This window comes from Balaenoptera ricei, chromosome 1 (assembly GCF_028023285.1).
Source record: "Balaenoptera ricei isolate mBalRic1 chromosome 1, mBalRic1.hap2, whole genome shotgun sequence".
Lineage (NCBI taxonomy): Eukaryota > Metazoa > Chordata > Mammalia > Artiodactyla > Balaenopteridae > Balaenoptera > Balaenoptera ricei.
In genome coordinates this window covers 32,854,409-32,880,333 of record NC_082639.1, presented here as the reverse complement: position 1 = coordinate 32,880,333, position 25,925 = coordinate 32,854,409, and the positions used below count along the sequence as shown (strand labels likewise).

Here is a 25,925-nt window from a genome sequence, read left to right as displayed (position 1 = left end):
CTACACTCAACTAAAATACAAGCCAGTTGAGCCAACTTAATCCAGGAGGTCAATGACAGAACAGATGTAGCAAACAAACTGCTATGATATCCATGGAGACGAAGCAAAGCAACATTATCCTCCTATCAGGTGACCAGAAAAAGGTGGTTAGTGAAGTAGAACACTGCTGAGCACTCATTGATGAAATAATTAGTTAGTCTACATCTAAACCCATTTCAGCAGATAACTTAAAATGGTCTTTGGGGCTTCCCTGGTGGCGCAGTGGTTAAGAATCTGCCTGCCAGTGCAGGGCACAGGGGTTCGAGCCCTGGTCTGGGAAGATCCCACATGCCGCAGAGCAACTAAGCCCGTGAGCCACAACTACTGAGCCTGCGCTCCAAAGTCCGCGAGCCACAACTACTGAGCCCGAGTGCCACAACTGCTGAAGCCCCCGCGTGCCTAGAGCGTGTGCTCCACAACAAGAGAAGCCACTGCAAGGAGAAGCCAGCACACCGCAATGAAGAGTAGCCCCCGCTCGCCGCAACTAGAGAAAGCCCGCGTGCAGCAACGAAGACCCAATGCAGCCAATGAATAAATTCTTTTTAAAATAAAATAAAATGGTCTTTCTCTAAAGACATTAAAGCTTGTAACACTAGGAAATCAACAGGGAAGTGGAATGGGGACTAGTGGGAAAAAAGGAGGAGACATTGTTAATCTTTCTCTTGCTGTTAGCAGTGCTTACAGACAATGGATTGGCCTTGACTTTGCTCTGCTCTGGAGCGGGGGTGGTGGTGGAGAAAATTAAATACAATTGATAAAAAGCCTACAGAAAGTAATAAGCCTAAAACAATAAAACAGCCAAAGGGCCAGCGCTAGAACAAGGCACATGTCTACTGCTGGGTGCAGCAGCTTTCTCAGCTTCTCTATACACTGGCTATTCATTTCCTTTAAATCCTAGGAAAACCAGTACTTGCTCTGGATTAGTCCAGTAACATGCTTGTACATATCTCATGGTATTTACCTGACCCCTGCTAGCCACAAAGCTATGGGCTAAAAGATAATAACTGTATCTCTAAAATTAATTAAACTACTCTGAAAAGACTGAAGGAAGGGCAATTAACTTTTAGTAAATTTAGCTCCACATCAATCTTATCTGCCTTATTTATTATTGGAAGGTAAAGATTTATTGCAGGTTAGGCTCTAACTCTTCCTTTCTGGCTATCCCAGCAGTGGACGGTAACTAATGTATACTTAGGTGATGTTTCTGGTAATAAAGACTACGAAATCAAACAACCTGTACCTTTATTACTCAACTCTATTTCCCAGAATACTTCAGAAGGGAAAGGACCAGGTCCTAGCTTGAACTTTTTTTTTTTTTTTTGGCTCTGAAAAGGACATTCTGCCAAGGTATGTGCTGATGATGTCACTGCCCCATTCAAAGACATGTAACTTAGACCCTCACTGTCAACTGAACTCCAAACTAAGTGTGGCTTAAATTCTTCCATGATCTGGGCCTTTCTAGAATCAATTCTTGTTATTCCTCTTCTTACTTCTATACGCCAACAAAGACATCACTTCCTCTAAAATGGTGTGTGTAGCTGCCAGCTGCCAGGTTCCAGCCACACAGAGAAATCTGAGAGGGTGACTCTCACCCACAGACACCCCGAGGCCTTTCTCTGATTTGGGGACAAGAGGCAGACTGAGGGACTCCCGGACAAGGTGAGTCCCTGATTCTACCCAGAGGGCCTCCGACTGCCACAAAGGTGTCTTTCCAGCCAGTCCTGGAGCAGGCAGCTGTGCAGTACCGCTGGTGGTGCTCTCTAAAAGCCTGAAACAAGGCCCAAGTCTCTTGGGGTTTCCCTGGGAGGTTCTGGTATGTGATGCTATGATTGTTTTCATAGTAGAGAGCTGATAATATTTTAAAGAGGGGAAAAGAGCTAGCAAAAACATCTTCTACCCGGGTTGAAGAATCTCATAAAGTCAGTGAGAAGATTAGACTGATTACACAAGCTGATGCCTGCAGCAGAGGCCAGTCCTCTGACGTTACAAACCTTGAGTATGGCAAAACGTAATAATCTAAACATGTCCACCTCTTTACTTGAGAACACAGTAGATTTTCTCGAAAAAGAACTAGAAGTGAGCCCTTAAACTTTCATTTCATGAAGGGATGGTGGCTTGCCTTCAAGGACATACATGGTTACTCAAAGATATGTCAAACTCTCTCCAACCCTTAGTGACTGGTGCCAAAACACCCTAAAAGCGTCTCAGAAGAATGCAGAACAACTTCAGAGGGAAAGAATGGATGGTATGGTTGAAAACACTCATTTTCAGGAAAGCCTAGGATTGCTTTCCCGAGAAGCTGCAGGATGGGGGCATAGAGTGTGGGAAATGAAGAAAAAAAATGTTTGAAAACTCAACTACACGGGTGAAATAGGTTGTAAATCATAAAAAGAGCCAGCTAAAAAGATCTATGACAAAAACTGTGCTGGAGAGGACAAATTTACCTGCTCTCTTTAGAGATTATGTGGATGATGGCAATTTGGGATTAGACAAAAAGAATGGATCAGAAAATGGAGACCACCTAGACTATGAGTCAGAAGTCGATTCAAAGAAACTCATCCATGCTGTTACTTAAATGTTTCCTTAAAAAGGCTAGAAGGAGAAAAGCAAGGAACATTTTAAAAATTATGTGAAGATGGGCTTCCCTGGTGGCACAGTGGTTAAAAATCCGCCTGCCAATGCAGGGTACACGGGTTCGAGCCCTGGTCCAGGAAGATCCCACATGCCGCGGAGCAACTAAGCCCGTGCGCCACAACTACTGAGCCTGCGCTCTAGAGCCTGTGAGCCACAACTACTGAAGCCCGCATGCCACAACTACTGCAGCCGCGCACCTAGAGCCCGTGCTCCACAACAAGAGAAGCCACCGCAATAAGAAGCCCGCGCACTGCAACGAAGAGTAGCCCCCGCTCACTGCAACTATAGAAAGCCCAGGCACAGCAACAAAGACCCAACGCAGCCAAAAATAAATTAATTAATTTAAAAAAAATTATGTGAAGACAATCAAATGAAAAGGAGCTTACAAGTCAAATGAGAAATTTCCAAACTGAGCAACCCTCTTTGCAATTTGAATATTCACAGCTTGAAAGTGAAATTCAAAAGCTTCAGCTGAAACTTCAAATAGTGACTGAACTACATCAAGAACATATAATGAAACTTTGCACAAAGTTAATCAAGGAGGGAATTTACTGCTTAGAACTAAAGAAGAAACTTCCCAAAGTGTACGAAAATATCAGCAGTGTACACCCCAAGCGCAACTCCTACAGAAAGCTGGCCAAAGACCTAGAGAGAGAATTGGAAAGAAACATTTCCTTCTATCAAAGATGGATCATGTCCCATGAGAAAAAACCCTCAACAAAGTTGGCTGGCATCTCTGTTGACTGAGAGAAAGCTCAACAAGCTAAGAAAAGAAACGGTCACAGGAGACAAAATTGGCCAAAGCAGGGTTTAAATTCCAGCTTTCCCCCAGGGGCTCCTCTGCCCCGCTATTCAGCAAGCAGAGGCCCGAGAGGGTCAGGGAATCCCTCTCCTTCATCAGGTTCCCAGGGAAGGAGGAGGTCAAACCGTGAGGGCTGAGGGACCCAGGGTCATGTCCAGGCTTAATTCCAGAGCAGCCACCTCCTAAATATCCACAACCATAGTAGGACATCTGCCTAATGTTTTCCGTCTTTAAAAGTCCTCTTGATTTCTCTCTTTAGTTAATGGCTGTTATTCAATTGCTGCTACATTTGCTTTCACTATAATTCCTAAGATAGGGTTTAATATAATGCTTAAGAATATATTATTTCCACTTCATTGGACTCTCTAGAATTGGACAGCATACCTGCTATACTTTGGCTGCAATAAAAGATCCTCTATTACTTAAAGCATCAATTGAAGTTTGATGCGACCAGGTGGAGGCATTTGAAACAATACAGGAAATGCAACAAGCTGTCATTAAAAATCTATAAAAGTGACAATATTTATCCTTATAAATTTTGATTGGTTTTTAAAACAATGTAAAAATAAACAAAAACTAAATAACAACATCCCCAGCTAATCTCAGTACTATTTTTATTGGTTTAGCCCTAAATGCATAGATTAGGGGAATTGACATTTTCCAATTTTTTGTTTCTTGTTTTTAAATTTCTCTTTAACCTCTGTTATTTTGTTTAGCAAATGCTTTGCTGTTGAAATGTTTTAAATTTTTATGAAGTCAAAATAAAAGTTTTCCCTTCTAAAAATAACCAGTATGTTCATAGCTCTTGTTAAATAAATGCTCCCATGAGAGACCAGTATGAAAGTTGTGGTACACAGTGCTGGGCCTCCAAGTGGGAAGCCCCTCTCTTTCTGGAGAATCTTGAGTTCGGCCTGGAGGATGAGGTCTCTGGTTATGCCAGTAACCTTAGGAAGAGCCCTGGATGCCTATCCACTGAGAAATGAGTAAAAGAGCCCTAAGTGAGCAGCCACACAGGAAGGCTAGTTTGGCTTTATCCTCTGGGTCAAGTTCTCTAGAGAGAACATTGCTGGTGCTGGGTCCTTAGACAGTACCTTTCACATGGAGGAGGACCTGGTGCTGAAAAAAAAAAAAAAAAAAAATCAAGGAAGGTAACTAAGAATCTACACTGGTCCTATGAAGCTAAGGCAAGTGACCTCAGGATTCTGAAACAGAACAGGGACTGGGAACAAGCCGAGTGAGGTAGGATCAGAAGATAAGCCTTCCAAGACAAGGGTGACTGTTTTTTAGTTTCATATATTTTGTGATAAGTTCCCTTTTTTTTTTTTAAATTTTTTAATAGCTACTTTTATTTATTTATTTATTATTTATTTTTGGCTGTGTTGGGTCTTCGGTTCGTGCGAGGGTTTTCTCCAGTTGCGGCAAGCAGGAGCCACTCTTCATCGCGGTGCGGGGACCGCTCTTCATCGCGGTGCACGGGCCTCTCACTATCGCGGCCCCTCCCATTGTGGGGCACAGGCTCCAGATGCGCAGGCTCAGTAGTTGTGGCTCACGGGCCCAGCTGCTCCGTGGCATGTGGGATCCTCCCAGACCAGGGCTCGAACCCGTGTCCCCTGCACTAGCAGGCAGACTCTCAACCACTGCGCCACCAGGGAAGCCCAAGTTCCCTTTTTTGTTCCCTCTTTGTACTCAAAGTTCTGAATGGTGTTAACAGGGCTAAGGGAAAAGAATCAAAGGAAGTGATTTGTGTCTATATATGAGCCAGAGCTTTAGAGCAGAGGCAGCAATGCAATGAAAGCATCGATAATCCAGAAGAAGCACCCAAAGAGGCAAAGAGAAGCAGGACACACTGGGGCCACCTGGGCAACTTTCCATCTCAACCTGTGGATTCTCTTTCCTGAATTCGTGTTTTGGAGGTTCACAGGTTTGACAAATAAGGAAAACTGGACTACTTATACTTTCTGGATCAACTTAATATTGCTCACAAATAGCTCTACGTGGGCTATTACTTTCATTTGCAAAACCTCATTTTGTGAAAATCTTGCTCCATCCACTGTCTCCATCAAGCCTTTTTTCCTTCCTCTTCTGACTCTCACAGCACTTTGTCATTCTCCTGTGGCACTCATCTATGCTTGTTCTGTTGCTGGGTTTTATATTTGTTTTTATTTTGTGAGCTCCTTTAGGTAACAACAGCCTAAGTTAGCATACTTTTTAAAAACCTAGAATGAATATTTTTCTTATGTGGACTTGAGGTTTGAATCCCTTATTACTCAGAAAACCACACAAAGGTGATTTAAATATCCTACATAGAAAATTAGGAGGAAGGGTGTCCTTAATGTTCCTTGTAGCCTGGTTAGCTGGGATATTTTGGCTCTAGCTAATTTCCTCTACACAAAGACCCTGCTTAAAGCATTCATGAATAAGCAAGAAGAGTGGTAGCTGAGGCATGGCTTCTCTGAAAAGGGGAGGGAGGAAATAAAAAATAGCTGCTTTCATTGGGGGCAGGAAGGAGATTATTTGATTAGGAGCCAAACAGTGAGACTATCTCAGTACAAACAATTGTTTGGCTTGAAGGCTCCATGCGGCCAATTACTCCGGCAAAGGCTCAGCTGGAATGGAACACGGAGCCTGCCAGGACTGAGGGATAGAGACTGACACAGGCTCAAGTGTCTCAGTCACGGCTCTGGGATCGCAGAGCATCCCAGCAAGGATGCTCATGGAACACACTCTATCCCAATCAGCAAAGAGCATCATTCTGCACCCAACCCAGTCAAGAATGTGGATTGAAAAGAGATGAGAAAAAGATGACACTGGGGACAAATGTAAAGTAATTCAACCTAAAAAGAACATTTGGGGGTGGGGGAGAGATAAATTAGGACTCTGGGATTAACATATACACACTACTATATATAAGATAGATAAACAACAAGGACCTACTGTATAGCACAGGGAACTATATTCAATATCTTTTAACAACCTATAATGGAAAAGAATCTGAAAAAGAATATATATATATATATATATAACTGAATCAGTTTGCTGTACACCTGAAACTAACACAATGTTGTAAACTAACTACACTTCAAAAAAATGGTTAAAAATTTTTTTAAATAAAATAAAACCAACATTTTGTAGCAAAAGCAATAAGGATAAAACCCAGATCTTATAAGAGAGCTAGAACATTTCAATCACTACCTCAATGGCTTTCATCAGGCTGGGGGTTGGAGGTGTGTAGAGATGGATCGCTGAGCTAACAGCTGGGCAATCATTTCAAAGTCGGCCAGGTGGACCTGATATTTCAAAACTTGACATTATAATTAAACTAATATAATTAAACTAATTTCCTATCACTCATGACCTCACTTCAGGAAACAGATGTTTAACTCGATTCTCTAGAAGTTATTGTCTTCACCCCCTGGGGACATTTAGTTCTTTATGTTTTTTAAGTTACTTCCCGTTAAAGCCTTAGCTTCCTCTTTGCAACAACCAATAGCTTCTCATATTCTGAAAAAAATACTGAAGATGCAAAGGAAGCCTGCCCACTGAGGGGGGGCATATCTTTAGAAGAAGCTACCAAAGAAAGGTGACAGAGCTCTTGACCAATGAGATTGCTCTTCATCCTCCATCCCCAGGACAGGTAATAAGCAGCAGAGGACCAATATGAAAATAGATATTAAAAATAGCCACATTCAAACAGTACCACTCTTCTTTCTTTAGAGCAGTGCTTCTCAACTGAAGCAATTTTCCCCCCAAGTGGCAATGTCAATGTCTGGAGACATTTTTAGTTGTCACAACTGGCAGAAAGTTGGGGTGCTACTGGCATCTAGTAGATGACGCCAAGGATGCTGCTTTACCTCCTATACAGGACAACCTCTCAACAAAGAAGTATCCGAAACATCAATAGTGCTGAGAAACCATCTTGAAGCCACTTAGTTTGAAGCATGTGAGATATAAGAATATGCCAATCCTGGGCTTCCCTGGTGGCGCAGTGGTTGACAATCTGCCTGCTAATGCAGGGGACACGGGTTCGAGCCCTGGTCTGGGAAGATCCCACATGCCGCGGAGCAACTAGGCCCGTGACCCACAGCTACTGAGCCTGCGCGTCTGGAGCCTGTGCTCCGCAACAAGAGAGGCCGCGAGAGTGAGAGGCCCGCGCACCGCGATGAAGAGTGGCCCCCGCTTGCCACAACTAGAGAGGGCCTTCACGCGGAGGCGAGGACCCAACACAGCCAAAAATAAATTAATTAATTAATTAATTAAAAAAAAAAAAGAAAGAAAAAGAAAACAGTCTTTGGATTCATACAACTCCAATTTCAAATAGGAGTTCTACCACTTGCCAGCTACTGGGCCTGCACCAAGTTCCCCAAACTTTAAAAAAAAAAAAAAAAAAGAATATGCCAATCCTGTGGAAAAGCCATTTCTCTTGTTCTGTAACAAACAGATAAACATTTAGATACAGAATTCCAAAACTGGAAAGAATCTTAAGGATTATCTAGTCCAAGCACAGCCGGAGAATCTAAGGCCCGGGGAGGTCAAGTCATTTACCCAAGTTCATAGAAGAAATCACCAGCTGGACTGGAATGAGAAACATCTTTCTACACCCCAAAAGTGTGTTATATATAGTAGATGCTCAATAATAGTCCCTAAATTGATATCCTATTCTTCAGGTGTTCTTTTCTCTTCTCACATACACACTCTCTGCTGCTGGAAAGCCCAAGGCCTGAGCTTGTGTGTGAAGGCTCATCCACACCCCTTCCCAGCCACGTTCCTCTTCCTCAGAGGAAGCCCAGAAGTGGAGGAGAGTGAAGAACAAGCAGCCAGGCAGAACTCGTTTTTCACTTGTTTGAAGGGAAGCTTGTGCTTTTCACACAGGCAGAGAGAGGCTTTACACAAAACCTTCCGAGTCAGCAAATGAACTCTTGTACAAGACCACAGACATGTGAACTTCTCCCTTCCATGACAGTGTGCAGCTTTCCCAACACATCAGAGGAGTCCCAACCAATGGCAAACAGATGGAAAACCAGTGCGAGTTTAACTGAATCACAACCGTATCCAAAAGCTAGAGAACTTTCATCTCTACAGAAACAGCAGAATAGAAATGAATTCTGGGACCAAAGTACAGATGGTTAGCCCAGGGACACGCAGAATGTTAGTCATCGAAACAGTCCTGGCTTAAGGGAGCAGAGCAAAAAGTGGAGATTTGCCCTTTCAAAAGAAGATATTCACTATGTTTCAAAAGCCAGGTGTTTCAGAATTGGGTATAATGAGGTACGGGTCGGAAGGTATGGTGCAAGCGGGTGGCGCAAAGATGCCAGCCGTGTGGATAGAAAGTTCCTGCAAAGGGGACATTACGCAGAGGAACTCAGGGCAGGTCTCTTGGGGAAAAAAATCGTGGCTTCGAAAGAGCCAAAGCAAGGTTCTTCAAATTAGACAAACCTGTTCCAGCAGGAACAAGGGGAGCTTCTAAAAGTGTTGCAAGGTTATGATTAATCTCTATAGCACCTGAGGACAGTGTCTAAATATTTACTCCCAGCCCACAAAAAGGCTAAAGGACTGCTATTTCAGCCACCCGTTTTACACTCCCTGCTCCATTTCCCCTAAAATGGTGTGTCTCACTGAGACCTCCTACGGAAAGGGCAGAATACCAGCTCTGTGACTGGCTCCAGCTTTCAAGGCGGTACAGATGCCAGAGCACACAAAAGAGATGGTGCACAGAAGCAACTGCCACAGAGCAACCTTGAGATTCACCTGCTTGGCTTCCTGCAATGTCACAGAGCTTCAAATATCTGAGTTAAGAGTATGAGGGTGACTTTCAGAAAACTAACAAGATTATGATCTGAACACGCATAACTAGAATAGTGTTCACGACGGAGACACAGACACTATGTACCTGATGCTGTGCTTTAGCTAACAGGAAAACACGGGACTCAGTCCCTGACCTCATGGAATTCACAGTCTAAGGAAAGCTTTGTAAAACAAAAACAAAAAACAGTAGCTGTTATCCCCTTTCCACCAATGTAGGGCTTCTAATCCTCCTTCCCAGTGGACTGAGTTTAAGTGAAGGAGGCCTGTATGAACAACATAAGATGCTGATCAACGGCCCAACAGTATTTCCACATACCAAGTATATAATGTGGAAATTGCACGTGAGACATAAGAATATATCTTGGCCCATCTTGCTGTGATCATGTCCCATAAATCTGTTCCTTACAGTCAAGCCAGGATTCTCCCCAGCTCTCTGGGCTCCTTGTCTCAAATGTCCACTGCCATGAGGCAGTTCAAAATGAACTGCCCCCACGGCAAGGCCATCCCTACATGGGCTCCACCCAGAGGACTCCCTGACAACTCCTTAAAATTAGAGGGCCCACATAACTACTCAACTCTGAACACATAAATAACCCATTAGTCTCACAGCAACACAAAAATTCACAATGTCTCATTATCTTATAACACTGAAAAATTAAGACCCAAGGGTCCAACAATTGGGCAAGAGTTAAGTAATGATATATTCAAACAATGGAATACAATAAAGGCATTTAAATGTTTTTAATGTCATGAAAAATGCTTATGATAAATGTTAAGCAAAACAATAATGATATAAAATTATTACAGTATAAGCGGAAATAAAAAATGGGTGATAAGGATTATATGAAATATCTTCTGCATCATACTTTTTCATACTTTCCAATGATTTTCATCACAAATATGAATAACTTTCATAATGAGAAAAAATAAAGTTTTTGTTTTTTAAAGAAAAGCATTTAATGTTTAGCTAATAAGCACAACTGGTCTGGGAGTCTGTTCCTATGGTAACAAATTTTTTTTTGTTTTTCTTTTTTCTTTTTGGTCATCCAGCATGTGGGATCTTAGTTCCACGACTGGGGATCAAACCCCCATCCCCTGCAGTGGAAGCGAGGAGTCTTAACCACTGGACCGCCAAGGAAGTCCCTTTTTTCCCCTTATATGCATAAGAAGTCTAATGAAACTGAGCCTTATTTTTACTCTGCCCTTGATTTGAGTCACTTGTGCCTGGTGCCTATTCACAGACTAGGCTCAAAACCAAGTCAGAACGCTCAGAGGAGGTGATCTGGAATCTTCCTGATTCCAATGTTGTATTTAATGATGCTTCCTTTCTCTCACATAAAAGCTAGTAACGTTAATAATAGCACTCACACTCTACGAAAGACCTTTGCTCAAAATTCTCCTCGGTCTGAAACAGTTCCTCCAACCCAACCCCTCACATCTACCTTCAGAGAGACAAAGTCCCCAGTCCTTACAGCTATTATTTCAATAAAAATGCTTTCAACACAGCAGAAGAGCCTGAATCTTTTCTTTCTTTCTTTTTCAAATCAGCTGTCACACAAATTGGTTTCCATTAGGTCCGTTGTTGCCAGCTATTTTGAACACAAGCATCATGATAAGAACAGGGAGTTTCCTTTCTATTTCTCATCAGAGGGCTTGGGTCAGTTATAACCCAAGTGGTAAAGTATCAACAAGAAAAGACACCAATGCCCCTTCCCTCACCAGCATATGATATTGCCAGTTCACATGGAAAATTCTGTACGAAATTATTTTTCGAAGGCATTAGATAGAACAAAAACCGTCTAAACAATATTAAGACAAAGTTTTTAACTCAAGGCTTGAAACACTAGAGATCTCACTTCTAAATACACACAGAGGGGACTTCCACTAAGATAAGAAAAGAGGAAGAAGTTAAAATTTACTCTTTGTGCACTTCAGGAAGTAACATTGTAGGATTAACATGTAAACTCACATCTAAAGATGTAAGCTCTGAGATAGAGGCATGGGGATTTATGGTCTTCCCATCACTAGCAACTGCTGTGAAAGACAGTATGGCTATTTTCAATAGAGGAAAAGAAAAGGTGCTGTATTTTCTCACATCTCTATGCTGGGACAGGCTTAACAGCTACAGCTGAGAGTAGCTCTCTCTTCCTCCTGTATTTGCTCTACTATTTTCAACACATGATAAAATGAGAAAGTTACTCATTTGTTTTTTGGGTGAGGAGAAATGACGCGAAGCCTGAGGGATCCAGGTCTCATTGTTTCCGATTAAGACATTTCTTTTTGAAAGTTTTGACTTGAAATTAAATAAGGATCAACAGAGCATTTTCCAAGTGGGCTTATGAAGTCCAGTACTTTCTAAATAAACCATATCCTACAGGTATGTAAAAATCAAACCAGAATACCCATAGGAAATATACAAATGGGGAAAAGAGGGCTATGGTCAACAAAAATGGTCAGAAAACTACTTAACATTACTTGAAAACAAAAACGAGCAGCAATAATAAAATCCCAGCAATATGTTACAAAGGTGGGATTCCAGGGCGTTTCAGCCACCCAGGAGGGAGCATGGGGGTCAAGGGGAGTGGTGGACAAACTGAAGACAACCACCAGGGCAACCTTACACTGATGGATGGCCACAGATGAAGGCAGATTTGGCTCATCTCTGGGGTTTTCCACTGGGAAGGGACCTGCAGTTCAGCCATCAATGGACCAGCATCCACAAAGCCTGTGGGGAAATATAGGATCCAGAAGAGTGGGGTAGGGAAGGAGAAAGTTTGGAAAATGGAAGAGTCAAAAACAGTAGTGAAATATTGTAATTATTAAACACGAGGCTTCAAAAACGCATAGATGTACCTCTTAAGGTAAAATGGAGTGGATGGGAACAACTGGTACTCTGGGAAGCAGGCTGATACGCTTTTTACAATACCAAATTACATTTCAATCACATCTGTGAATTACAGTAGTACCTGAGAAGAGGAAATTAATTTTTGGAGAAAAGAGAAAAACCATGAAACCTACGCAATTTTTTTTTACCATTGGTAACTTTACTCGATGAGGGTTCCTTATCCATCGCTTCTGTGGAAAATAACAGCCTAAAAGCAAACATACACTCCACTGAAAACCCTTGTTGGCCTAGTTCCACCAATTCCATTAACGTGGCAGGCGCCCAAACGCAGGTGACCTGATTGACAAAAAAAGCACTTCTAGAAAGTGCTAAACTTGTATCACGTAACTCATTAAACACTTTATAATCAAGGAGAAAACTAGTAGCCATAACTTGAGAAGCTTTGTCTTTAAATGGAGCGGCAGCAACCTGCCAAGTAAGACAAAATATTTTTTATTTTTCAGGTTCAGTATAGAAGATAGTATGTCCAGTGATCTTACCTCTCTCACCCAGTGGTAAGCGGACTGAATCGCGGGGCGGGCGGCACAGGCAAACCGATCAAACTATTTAAAAAGATACGTGGCACAAGGAAAACTTCCTTAACGATCAAGGAAAGTCTAATCTGTACCACGTTTTAAGGCTGCAATCCTCAAAACTCTCTTTGTACGTCTTAAGTGTTACGGACTCAAAGTTTTTAGTTGTAGATGGGACAAGCTCAGTGCATACACATCATGCTTAAGGCTTCCCAGAATTAACAGGGTGGGAACTTATTTTCTGAGTAACCAAACGGTAAATTGTCCTGGTGGAGACCAAAAGTCAAATACAGATTCCACAGAAGCCTCACATCCTAATTATATAGGCAATGGCTATATAAAAGTTACACTACTTGTTACATGACTATACAAAGTTACATTACTTCCCAGGACTAATTACTGTTTCGGCAACAGTTAAGATCCTTTTGAAGCACAAGAGGTTATCTGCCTGAAAACCCTTCTTATTGCTTGTCCAAAATAACTGTTTACTTACAAGGAGAAAGAATTACATCTTGGAGATTTAAGTTCCTTTGTGCCTTTGCCTGTCTCAGCTTGGATCCTCCCCTTGCTCTACACTATCACAGGGAACTACATCTCCCAGGCTCCCTTGCCAACTGATTTCTGAGTAAGTTCCACCAATGGGAGGCACTGATGAGGAAAGGCAGGAGAAGGAGGGAAGCCAGGGTAATGCTCTCTATCTTACTTGGTCCGAGTTCCAGCTGCCACCAGACAGCTCTTCTTTCCAGTCTTCTAGCTCACAGCAGATGGCTCAGTCTTCTGGCCTTTGGTGACACCAGCACCTTCTAATTTCCTTAGGGGCCTAGGACCTCCCAGGTGTTGCCAATCTCTGGGTTGTCTCACCACCCCATTGACCTTCTTGGCTCTTGTATCACCTATGGAAACTATTCCATATTAAATTCCCTCTGCTTGTACCACCTACAGTGCTTTCTGTTTCTCTGGAGGGTCCCTGACTTTAAAATACATCTTAAAACTTAGCTTTCCTAAGAATTACACAAATATTCAGATAACTTATAAAGGATTTCTTCTAATAAGAAACAAAGGATTATATTGTTCAAACAAATATTTACTGAGAGCCTGACCTGTGCCAACCATTGTTCTAGGTGCCAGGAATACTATAGTGAACAAAACAGGCACAAAACCCCTGCCCTCATGGAGCTTACATTCTAGTGGATGTGTTAACTGTAGCAAGTTACAATTTTAAGAAGTTAACTAGCAGAGGAATATTTCTTTAAAAATAGAGGAATTTGGTAAAAGTGAATTAACTTTAAGGGGTTCTACTCTACATAGACTTGGTTCCTACCTTTTCAATGTGGTATGCTGAACTGTCACACTCCAGGGGCCAACACAGAACTTTTCAAAGTTAGTATCTACTTAAACTAGCCACTTGCTCAAACAGAAGTATAACTGTGATAAGGATTTAAGCAGACACAATGACAAAAGTTAGGCACTGTATGCTTAGAATGTAAAACACATGTGTGTTTTATGCAGATTCTTGCTGGGCATCTTTTTCACAGGGGATATCATTTGGAGGAATTGAGTCTGAGTCCATTTAATAAGTCACTTTATCTCTTCCTTATGGCATAGGTAGCTTCCAACATAACATACAAAGCCAGCTGCAATGTTCATAACGAGTAACGTGTTGTGGTCTCCAGCTGCATGACATTATTTCCAAGATGGAATTTTCAGGCAGAACAGAAACCTACAATGACTCATGTGGTGAACAGTAATATAGACAACTGTGCCCAAAAAAGCTGCCACCTACATACCATAATGACATCAGATGAAAAATGCAGAAAGAAGGAAATTTTCTGATTTATTTAAAAGCAATAGATTTGTTGAAAGGTATACTGAGAGATGTGGCTGCAACTGCCTGTTTACACATCCTAAGCACTGAACAACCAAGGGCACACTCAGATATTCAACACCCTTAGACTGCTTGAGTATGAGAGCACGCTCAGCCTCAAAATTCAACGTCACCAACTCCAGAAATGGCATGACATCTACTGCTGACATTTCACTAGACTTCTCTAAGATAGTTTAATGTACTCATGAGGGTACACTTCCATGGAGATCTAGTGGGCACAATCCTCAGACCTTCCTTACTACTCAGCAGTTAGAGAACATTTCATGTTTGCAATATTTATAATTCCATTTGAGTAGCAGGTGGACTTCCAATACTAGGGGCTTCTTACACAACAGGGAGTCTAAAGCATATTCATAATCTCAATGCCATACGGCAAGTCAACAACAGAGCTAGGATTTTAACCTTATGGGTCTCTGCCTACCTTATCCCTTGCCAATCCCCAACACACACATACACATACACACACACACACACACACACACGGTACAGCACATCTTGGAGACTATACACACGGTACAGCACATCTTGGCTACTGCACATTCTGCTTCCTCTGCCTGGAATGCCCTAAATTCACCTGACAAAGTCATGTTTATCATTCAAGACATAGCCTACTTGTCTCTCTGAGCCACGACTTCCTAGGCAGACTTTCTTGCTTTCTTCAATGCTTTCATTTCTCCCTGTACACAATCCTACAATGATAATTACTACATTGCATCATTTATCTGCTTACACATCTGCTTGCCCATTAGACTATAAAATCCTTGAAACCAAAGGCCCTATCTTTTAATCTACATGTCTTGGTACAGTGTCTGACACAAAGCAGGTGCTTAAGAACTATTTTCTGAATGAATATATGTAGTGTGGGATTGTACTCTCAGGCTTGCAAAGAGTTCTTAAAAGATAAGGCATTTTGTACTCTCTATCCCACTGCCACTGGATAATGGCAAGGAGAACAAATAGCAAAGTATCTCCCAGGGAACAGGTTTAACAAGTTGATATTAAAGGACAACCTAATGGGGACTTTTATAAATTACTTTCAGTAAAACTGTGTCAACCTAACTACAACTGTCAGAGTTAAGGTGCATTAGCTGTAAAAAGCCAGAAGGTTATTTGATCTTGGCTGGAGAAGGGTGTTTAACAACTAGAGATGGAAGGAAAATTCCTTCTGTTGTCCAGATCTGATGCAATTTTAAAAAATCTCTTAAGAGGTGCCACAGATACAGCTAAAATAATTTAAAATTGATAGGAATGTTCATTTCTAAGGAATGATATTTAACAGGCAATGATTTAGCTATTGACAGAAAACAAATGTAAAGCAAAGCTAGAGATTAATTTACCAGAGTTAAAATTTAATATTAAAAAAACTAATATTAAAAGACTAATATTAAAAAAAAATGTCTACAAAAAGATTCCCTGGTCTAACCTTTCATACAACTTTGAAGAGTCAGGAAACGTCCAGAGACCATCCTCAAGGGTACCATAAAGTCCTATAGGAAATGGTTTTGGCTTAAAAACTAGGTGGTTTTTTATTCGGTGAGTTATTCAGTGAGTCATTCTAACTGTGGCTTCCAGTAACTAGAGTATTTAAGGGAATAAAGTCTGAAAGTGAAATGAATAAAATCAAGACAAAATAAACAAGTTCAGCAATGGTAATAATAAATAATGCTTACATTTGTGTAACACTTTAGTTTACGAGGCATTTTTATTTTTCAAATGAGGAAAATTAAACTGAGAAAGGTAGTGTGCTGAAGGTCACAAAGCTAAAATAAGCAGAGTAATGGAGTTCAACCGTATGTTCCAACATCAAAAGTCTACAGCTCTGATTCTTTGCCACCTGGAAGGTGAGCCTACCTGTGCTATGGATGGGCCTAGGACACTTTCTAAGATGACTTCAATGAGAGTAGATGTTTCCAAATCACTTACGCATGTCTTTCAACTTAATACCCTGAAAGAATGGGGACGCTCTTTAACGTGCGTGGAGAGGGAATCTCCATGCCCTCCACGTTATACTGTGGACTGAAAAATGCCAGGTGCCATGAACTGTGGGTAACATGCTACTATTTGCATAAAAGCACTGAAAAGAAATATATTTAAATGTAGTTTTTTTGTCCATGCATATACTATCTCTTAAAAGTCACATAAGAAATTACTAACAGTGGTTACTTCCAGAAGCACTGGAAAATGGTGGCTAAGGGATCAGGGACAGGAACACCACTTTTCACTGTACATATTCCCTTTTGAACTTTTTGAATTCTGAACCACATGAAAGTGGTTTTGCAAAAAGTGAATTGAAATTTAAGAATACATAATGGGAGTTGGAACAAAGGCAATGGTTAGGTGATTCAAAGTGAAACATTTCAGAAATGGGATGTAGCAGAAGAACAGAGAAGTAAAAAGGTATTACAAAGTTTTTGTCAGACTCCAGAATTCCATGTGGTATCTCACAGTTGGAAGTAAATATTCCTCAAGACCATCAAATTTCTTCCATTCTAATTCTTTGCTCATTAAACAGCTCTCAAGTTTTCACTAACCTTGATACTGAGAAAGGAGTGTCCCAACAGTGGATATAAGTATTCAGGTCATCAGAAAGGTAGATCCTTTCATGGTAAATAAGATAGCGTCCAGTTTAAACAAGTCTTTTGTTGTTCCACGGCATGTGGGATCTTCCTGGACCAGGGCTCAAACCCGTGTCCCCTGCATTGGCAGGCGGATTCTTAACCACTGCGCCACCAGGGAAGTTCTAAACCAGTCTTTGACGAGGTTGATTAGGGGTTATTCTAGCCACACTGATAAAATATGCAACTGCAGAGCTGAAGACTAAACCTTAGACCAGTATAACCCCACCAAGGGTCTATCCAAAAACGGGACCTGGCCTCAACTAGATGGAATTAACCATTAACATATCTGAAATTTCCAGTATGTTTGTCCTCTGTTCTTCCACAACTTAAGTCAGTCCAAAATTTTACCCTAAAGGTCACAATAACTTAAGGGCTTTCACAATAACTTAAGGGCTTTGGGTGATGAAACCACATCTTTCAGCCTAAAGCAAGTCACAGCATTTTTTTAAAGGCAATACCAAAGCAGCCTCCGTTCCCACACAGAAATTATTTCAATGCCTTAGAGGTACCGGAAACTGGTGAGTCTCATGCTCAAGAGAGTTAAAAAACCCCAGGACCAACAAAACTTGTACTATACAAAGAGAACACATGATTATTCTCTATTCTGATGTTCAAATTACATATCTAAAGATAATATCATTCTTAAATCAGTTTAAGATTTTTTTAAAAAAGATTTATTGCCAGAGTTATTTTGGAACATTACAAAAATACCTGCTCAAAGGTCTGCAGTTCAGGGCTACATCATCTGATTTCATATTAATGGATTAGCAAGCAGTCACTCACCAGGTCCTATACAATTAAGCTCTCAGTTTTCTAAGGAAGAAAGGACATGAGACCTACAGATAAATACTCAAGTACAAACCTCATTTTAGCCTACAGCTTTAAAATTCCTCCTCCCACTAAATGTATTATTATTATTTATTTTTACCAGAGCTGAACAGCTAACTTAATCTACAGATGCAAGTGTTTCTTCCTTCCATGGTCTGACATTTGTCCACATGATGATTACAACAACTAAAATCAGGAAAAAGGAGAGGGAAAATGAGTAAAAGGAGTTGAAAGAGTGGAAGGGGCTAGCTTATTCACAAACTGGATAAACTGAGGCCACAACAAATGTCTTAACTGAAAGATGACTGACTGACACGTTGTCATCTCCTTTTTAATACAATGGCCGAGTCACTGAAGCCACCAAGCCAAAACGTAAAGCTAATTTGTGAAAAGAAATTGTTTCAGAAACCAGGATTCTATTATCAAGAGCAGTTAATAAAGTTTACAGGCCAGCAGTTACTAGCTCTCATTAAGAATGAATTGACTAATGTTTTATTACCTGATCCCCAGTAATTCTGTTGATAAAGAGCAACGGAAAATTTGGAGGAAGAAGTGATGAATCAACCTCTCTTCCATGTGCTATATTTTATAGGAATATGAGTAAGTATAAGAGTGGTATGCAAAATAGGGGATGAGGGTGGTACTAATCATCAAAATGGCATCTGACTCCCCAAATGTAGCAATGCTCACTCCAGTGGGTTGCTTCACTGTGACTCAAGATCTGTCAACTGAGGACACAAGGGAATTTGAGTAAAACCAAGAGATATACTCTTAAATTTTAAACCAAATCTTCCAATAGATCTAGCACAAGATCTCACAAGAGTCAACTATAAGAAATTAACTTACTCAACGTAAATTGATTCTAAAGTACTTTTTAAAATGAATTATTGCCAATGCAAAAATTCAGGAGAGAAGCCTGGGGACCTGCTTTCCTAATGGCACATGCCATTTATCCATTGGTAAAGGCTACTAAAATATACTACAAGGTGTCCAAATCAAAGTATCTGTCTCCTGTTCTCCTAAATAACCTTACTTCTTGGACTTCCCTGGTGGTATCTGTCTCCTGTTCTCCTTAAATAACCTTACTTCTCGGACTTCCCTGGTGGCACAGTGGTTAAGAATCCGCCTGCCAATGCAGGGGACACGGGTTCGAGCCCTGGCCCGGGAAGATCCCACATGCCATGGAGCAACTAAGCCTGTGCACCACAACTACTGAGGCTGCGCTCTAGAGCCCGCGAGCTATAACTGCTGAGCCCGTGTGCCACAACTACTGAAGCTCACGTGCCTAGAGCCTGTGCTCCCAGCAAGAGAAGCCACCACACTGAGAAGCTCGCGCACCTCAACGAAGAGTAGTCCCCGCTTGCTGCAACCGGAGAAAAGCCCGCGTGCAGCAACGAAGATCCAACGCAGCCAAAAATAAAAACAAACAAACAAAAACAAAACAAAAACCTTACTTCTCTAAAATAAAAGGTAATTAAGTGAAAGCATTAATTAAGCATGTACTTCCTTTCTCAATATTGATAAATACAAATACATTTGAACCTTTGTTGTGTACTATACGCCCAACATGCTATATGGCAAACAATCCAAGTAAATTCACTGCATTATGAACAAAAGTAAATTAACAATAGCTCCCAAAATATATCCCTTTCTACCCATACCAAAAAGGAAAAGAATTTTCCCAACTTCTCCAATTTATATTCCAAAGAATTCAGAAAGAAAATAAGGAAACAAAATATTTATAATCTATCAATTTCGAGTGCAAATATTTCACTAATAACCAAGCTTTCGTAGCATACTGATTTGTAATTGTATCAAATCATGAATCTTTGAGGGCACAGAAAACAAAGACTAAATGGCTCTGCCAGTCTACAACGGTCATATTTCACCTTTAGAAGGATGATGGCCATGAAAGCAACAAATTCGATGTATCCCTTGCTTCCTCCTCCGCACTGATTAAACCAATCCTGCACTACAGACACAGTCTGCTAGTTTCTGCCACCACACACACATCAGGCCTCCAACACACTCCACAGGCCAGGGCTAGGCTGTCTAGAAGTCCGCACTGTGTCACTGCATAAGGCAGTTCCCCCCTCCACACATCCAGAAAGAGGAAAGCCACCTAAGCGCTCTGTCAGATCTCAGCAAGGCTGTAAAATGACAGATGGAACTGCTAACCAAAAAGCAGGCAGCGACGCTCACCACCTTTAAAAATCATTTAAGCAGTTTTCCTCCCCGTCATCTCGCTTCTCCCCGCCCCCCCCCCACCCCCGCGCGCACCACCGCAGTTCGCCCCCAGCTTTGCAAGCGGAAGGCTGCGAGCTCTGGGCCGCCTCTGGACTGACAGTCGGCCCAGAACTCATTCAGAGCCCTGAAATACAGACATTCTCACCTGCACACACCATGCCACTTCCACCCACACCACCACCGCCCCACCCCCCAACCACACGCACTCGCCCTCGCAACCTCTCCCCACACCAATCCCGGCGCCGCAGAACACCTAGCAGCCTCATCAGCAACGGTAGCACGCGTTACCATTTAGATGATCCGGGCCACCTAAGCTCCAGAGACCGCCCCCTCCCCACACAGGCCGCCTCCCCCGCGCCGCCCGGAGGCTGGACCCCTCGCCCGCCAGGTGGGATGTGCTACCTTTAGACTGGCAGTCCGCACAAAACTTGTTATCCTCCTCCAGCAGCAGGTTGGCTAGGACCGCCTGGTACCGATCCACGTCCTTCACCGATTTGCCCGTCATGGCCAGGGTGCCGGCGGGGGCAGAGGGCGACGCGCCCTCCTCGCCCCCAGAAACCCCTGCCTCAGTTCGGAGGTGAGGACTCCTGGTCCCCCGCCCAGGGGCACCTCCTGAGCGGGGGAGAGCCCTCTCCCACCGCCCGGCCCGGCACCCCTTCTCGGGTCAGCCGCGCCCGCCCCCCACTCTGCAGCCCCTCAGCGCGGCGCCCCCTGGCGGGCTTAGGGAAAGACCCAGGTCCCGACGAGGCTGCCGGACCAGGCAGGGACCCTCAGCCCAGGCAAGGGGGGCGCTCAGGCCTCCTGCGTGCCGGGCGCAGAGACGACCCCCAGGCCTGCCTGTCTGCAAGCCGTGCGTCCCGCGCCTCGGTTTCCCTGGCAGCTGCTGCCAGCCCTGCCACCACCTCTGCCGCCTACTTCCGGCAGCTCTTCCTCTCCTCCTCCACCCCTCCCAGCCCGCGCATGCGCCCCGCCCCCACCGCTTCGGACTGGGCTCTTCCCTCCGCTCCGCCTCTCAGGAACCAATCGGGGCAGAAGTGAGGGGCGGAGCTTGGGTGGGGCGGAGGGGGAAGTGGGCCCGCCCCCTGCATGTCCTTGGAAAAGAATGAATGGAGCCGGCGGAAAGCGAGTGGAGAGAGTAGAGGCAAGCGAAGGGAAACAATTAACATTAGCTGAGCTCTTACTATGTGCCAGGCGCTGTGCTAAGCGCTTTATATGCATTATCCCAATATAATCCCAAAACCTCTCTACGAGTTAAATATTTACCATCCTTATGTAACGTGGAGGTTGTGAATACTCCAAAGTCCTCCAGCTTATTCTTTCCTTCAACAGCCAAATAGAAGGGCCCAACCTCCTAACCCAGGATAAGAGGACATCACAACCTCCCCAACTTTTCAGAGGATTCTGGTTACCTCTCACTTGGAATGCATGCTCCTGCTGAATTCCTGGTCCCCCTGTTCATTAGGTCTCCTCTTGTGATTACTGACATCTTTGGCCATTGTTTTGCCTGGTGCCTAGACACTTCCTTGTTTCATTCCTCAATCCTCCCCAAATAGTGCAGTTTTGTGCAGCAGACCTTTACTGAAGGTTATTTGGAGAGGTGGGGTGGAGAGGAGGGGTAATTACAGTAGAAGAATAGGTAACTACTTTAAAATGATTATTAAACACCACTGTCCAAAGCCACCCTCACTACAGAGTGTAGTAAGTACAGAATTTCTCAATGGCTGTCCTTTTCTTTAGGGACCCACCTGCCATCTGGCAAATGTTTTTGTTCACTCATTCCGTTCATTCATTGGCTTAGCAGATTGTTACTGAGAAACATTTAAGTATCAGGCACTGTCCTGGGGGGAGGGGGAACAACATCATTCAATTAGTGGTTTTAAAAGGTCACTGCTGCTATGGGAAGAATGGATCAGGGAAGCTGGTAAGACCAGATGCTCAGAGTTATCTTATCTCTAGGCAAACTCTCCTCCATCTCTTTACTTTCCCCCAAACATCAGGATGCCCTCAAAACTTTCATCAGAGGAAAACTAAAATTTTCTATTACTTCATCAATCAAAACAATTTGATTCTCTGTCTAAAGCTCTTTCCTTCTAAGCCATGCCTAAGGAGATTTGACTTTCATAAACACAAAAGTTCATTAAGGTATTTTTCCTAAACAAACTCTCAGTTCTTTCTCTAGAAGGAATTCTGCCTTCCTCCTAAGCTAATTTTCTCAACCTATATCCCATTTGTAATCATTTTTCTTACTTTAACTTACTTAAATTTCCTTATTTTAACACCTATTTTACAAATGAGCAAACTGAGAGTTAGAATAATAAACTCCTTCATCTAGGGAGTAGTAGAGCTGGGATTTTTAACCTAGATCTCTATGATTCCAGAGCCTTAGTACTATCAGAGTTTTTGCTTATGTTATATATTATAATCCTCAGAAAACCGCATCAGGATAGGCATTAACATAATCATTTTTCAAAAAATGATGAAACAGAGTCTCAAGTTGATGAAAGAAAGGCTCAAGATTACCCAGTTAATTGTGATCATTGTGCCTTAGTTCAAATTCTCCTCATCTTCATCTCTGCACTATGCAAATAGCCTTCCTGCCTTAGTCTAACCTTAGTTAATTTGATCCTTCACCCCACTCTTTGGAGAGAACTTTCTAAATGGCAAATCTGGTTGACTAACGCTCCTTATTAAAAACCCTTTAGTGGCTCTCCATGATCTATGACAGTGCTTCTCAAAATTCCCCATCTAGAGAGAGATTGCCTAGTCTGGTGGTTAAGCACACAGACTATGGGACCAGAATGACTGGATTTAAATCTTTTAAAGCTTTAAAAGAGCTTTACCACTTACTATCTGTATGACTTTTATCATGTAACTTAACCTCTCTGTGTAAAATGTGTATGATAATGATTTTAAACCCACCTATTTCATAGGATTTTTGTGAAGCTTAACTGAGATAATGCCTGTAATATATTTAGAATAGCTCTTGGCACTCAGTGAGCGATAGACAATTAATGCTCTTCACTAAATATCTCTGGCTTTCTGCCTTCTGGGGGCCTGGTAGGGTTTTATTTCATGGCCCTCTTATGGTTGGGTGTGGCCAATGAGTTTGAGCAGAAAGGATATGTGTCACTTCATGCCTGAAGCATTTATTTACTGCTCTGAGACTCCTCGGATTCTCTTTCCCTCTGGCATGGAAACCATCAACGTTCAAGATGGTGGTTGTCTTAGTACCATAACAGAATACCATAGACTGGGTGGCTTATAAACAGAAATTTATTTCTCACAGTTCTGGAGACTGGGAAGTACAAGGTCAAGGCACCAAAAGATTCTGTGAGAGCCCGCTTCCTGGTTCACAGCAGGGGACTTAGCACTGTGTCTTCACATGGTGGAAGGGGCAATAGAGCTCTCTGGGGTCCCTTTATAAGGGCACTAATCCCATTAATGAGGACTCCACCCTCACCCTCATGACCTAATCACTTTCCAAAGGCTGAACTTCCTAATACAATCACGTTAGGGGGCAGGATCTCAACATATGAATTTGGGGAATTATGGACTTAAACATTCAGTCCATAACAGTGGTTGCTCTATTATCCTAAATTCCTGAGTAGCTAATAAGTGAGAGCCCGCTGCCAACCCATAAAGGATATGTAGCATGAGCAAGAAATTAGCTTTCTTTGTGTTAAGCCACTGAATTTTGTTTACCCCCAGGCATAACAGAGCCTATCCCAACTGATACATCAAGTATTAGCTGCTATTATTATTATTGTTATTATTATTAATAACAAAGGAGAGAATTCCCTGGCGGTCCAGTGGTTAGGACTCCATGCTTCCACTGCAGGGTGCATGGGTTCGATCCCTGATCGGGGAACTAAGATCCTAGGTGGCATGGCCAAAAAAAAAAAAAAAAAGCAGAGGAAAGTGAATGCATATCCCAGGGTCTGAGAATATGGCCAAAGCAAACTTATCCTCTCCCCAAGTACATATATTTGTTTTTGAAGTCTTGAATTTTTCCTTGACAATTCTTGCAAAAATGTTCCCTCTATTCCATAATGTGACTGTGTTATCTTGTCATAAAACTATTTCACATTAGCTACCGCCAGAGATAAGAGTTCCCTATCTGTCTCAGTGGCTACTGGATACAGTTTGGTTGCATTATACCTATGGATTTCAGAAAATTGGGATGAATTGAAGAGACCTGACACCACATATACTCAACTGCCAGATGATTTCTCTTCTTGGTCTTTATATCAGAATATTTTGAAACCCCAACTCACATAAATAAAAGTACAAAATAGAAACTTGTTTTTAAACTGTTATATTAGAATAGTCACTGTGGTAAAATGCCCAGAATACTACCAAAAAAATGGTATGGTGAATATTTTGGGACTGTTGCTATTGGAGAATATCATTAGTATATCTTCTTGCTAAGAGATCAAATCTTCTGAGTCACATATTGAAATAAAGCAGTTTCTAATCCACTGCTCAGACACTTTACCTATTCAGGGTAATACTCAATAAAATGACTTTCATCAGGAAAGCTGAGATAACCAAAAGGACCTACGGTACAGCACAGGGAACTCTACTCAGTACTTTATAATAACCTATATAGGAAAAGAATCTGAAAAAAAATAGATATATGTATATGTAAAATGAAATCACTTTTCTGTACACCTGAAACTAACACAACATTGTAAATCAACTATACTCCAATGTAAAATAAAAATTGAAAAAAAAGCTGGATAATTAGGTTCTCCATTTTATTGCTAGCTCTGTACTATTTGTCACATGTAAATGAACTAAGGGTCTCAAGTGAACTCATAATCTATTCAATAACTCTCTTCAGCCAACTCTCAATTTTTTTTCTCAGTGTAGAGCACTTGTGATTATTTAAAAGCTTCCCCTGCCTTGCAGTGGACTGCAGATCCACTGCCTTGCAAACGTATATCTGCTCCATAAGCCAACTCTTTGAGCTCTGAGGCTGAGCTACATGCCCCTCCTCTCCTGCTCCACTTCCCATTTGTCTATTTCCACAGCCTGAGACTCTAGGAAGAGCCTTGATTTTCCATTGCTGATGGAGTGCACTGTGAGAAAGCCGTGTCTCTGTCAACAGCACTATTTCTTGCTGTTCATAGCATTTCTCAGGACTCCAGGTGATCAGTGGTGGTTCCTTGCAAGGACAGAGAGGATGGCCTCTCCCCAGCTCTGTCACACATTGTCATCTGGGCCCCATATGACTGGTGTGCAGTCTCACAAAGTCTTTCTTTCCCTTTTTTAAAATATATTTATTTATTTTTGGCTGCATTGGGTCTTCGTTGCTGCATGCAGGCTTTCTCTGGTTGGGGCGAGCTGGGGCTACTCTTCATTGCGGTGCATGGGCTTCTCACTGCGGTGGCTTCTCTTGTTGCAGAGCACGGGCTCTAGGCTCACGGGCTTCAGTAGTTGCAACACGCAGGTTCAGTAGTTGTGGCTTGTGGTCTCTAGAGTGCGGGCTCAGTAGTTGTGGTGCACGGGCTTAGTTGCTCCGCGGCATGTGGGATCTTCCTGGACCAGGGCTCGAACCCGTGTCCCCTGCATTGGCAGGCGGATTCTTAACCACTGCACCACCAGGGAAGTCCTCACAAAGTCTTTCTTAAAGGCAGCTTAGCTGGGTTTG

General features: G+C 42.4%; 1 protein-coding gene across 1 annotated transcript in view; it reads right to left on the bottom strand.

The window, feature by feature from the left end:
- The window catches only part of SMAP2 (small ArfGAP2), a 48,055-nt gene extending 26,866 nt beyond the window's left edge, over positions 1-21,189 (bottom strand). Inside the window, exon 1 of the mRNA XM_059897344.1 lies at positions 20,675-21,189. Coding sequence (XP_059753327.1) covers positions 20,675-20,777 — 103 coding nt within the window. The 5' untranslated portion in view covers positions 20,778-21,189. The remainder of the gene's footprint in view (positions 1-20,674) is intronic.
- Positions 21,190-25,925: the final 4,736 nt, after the last annotated feature.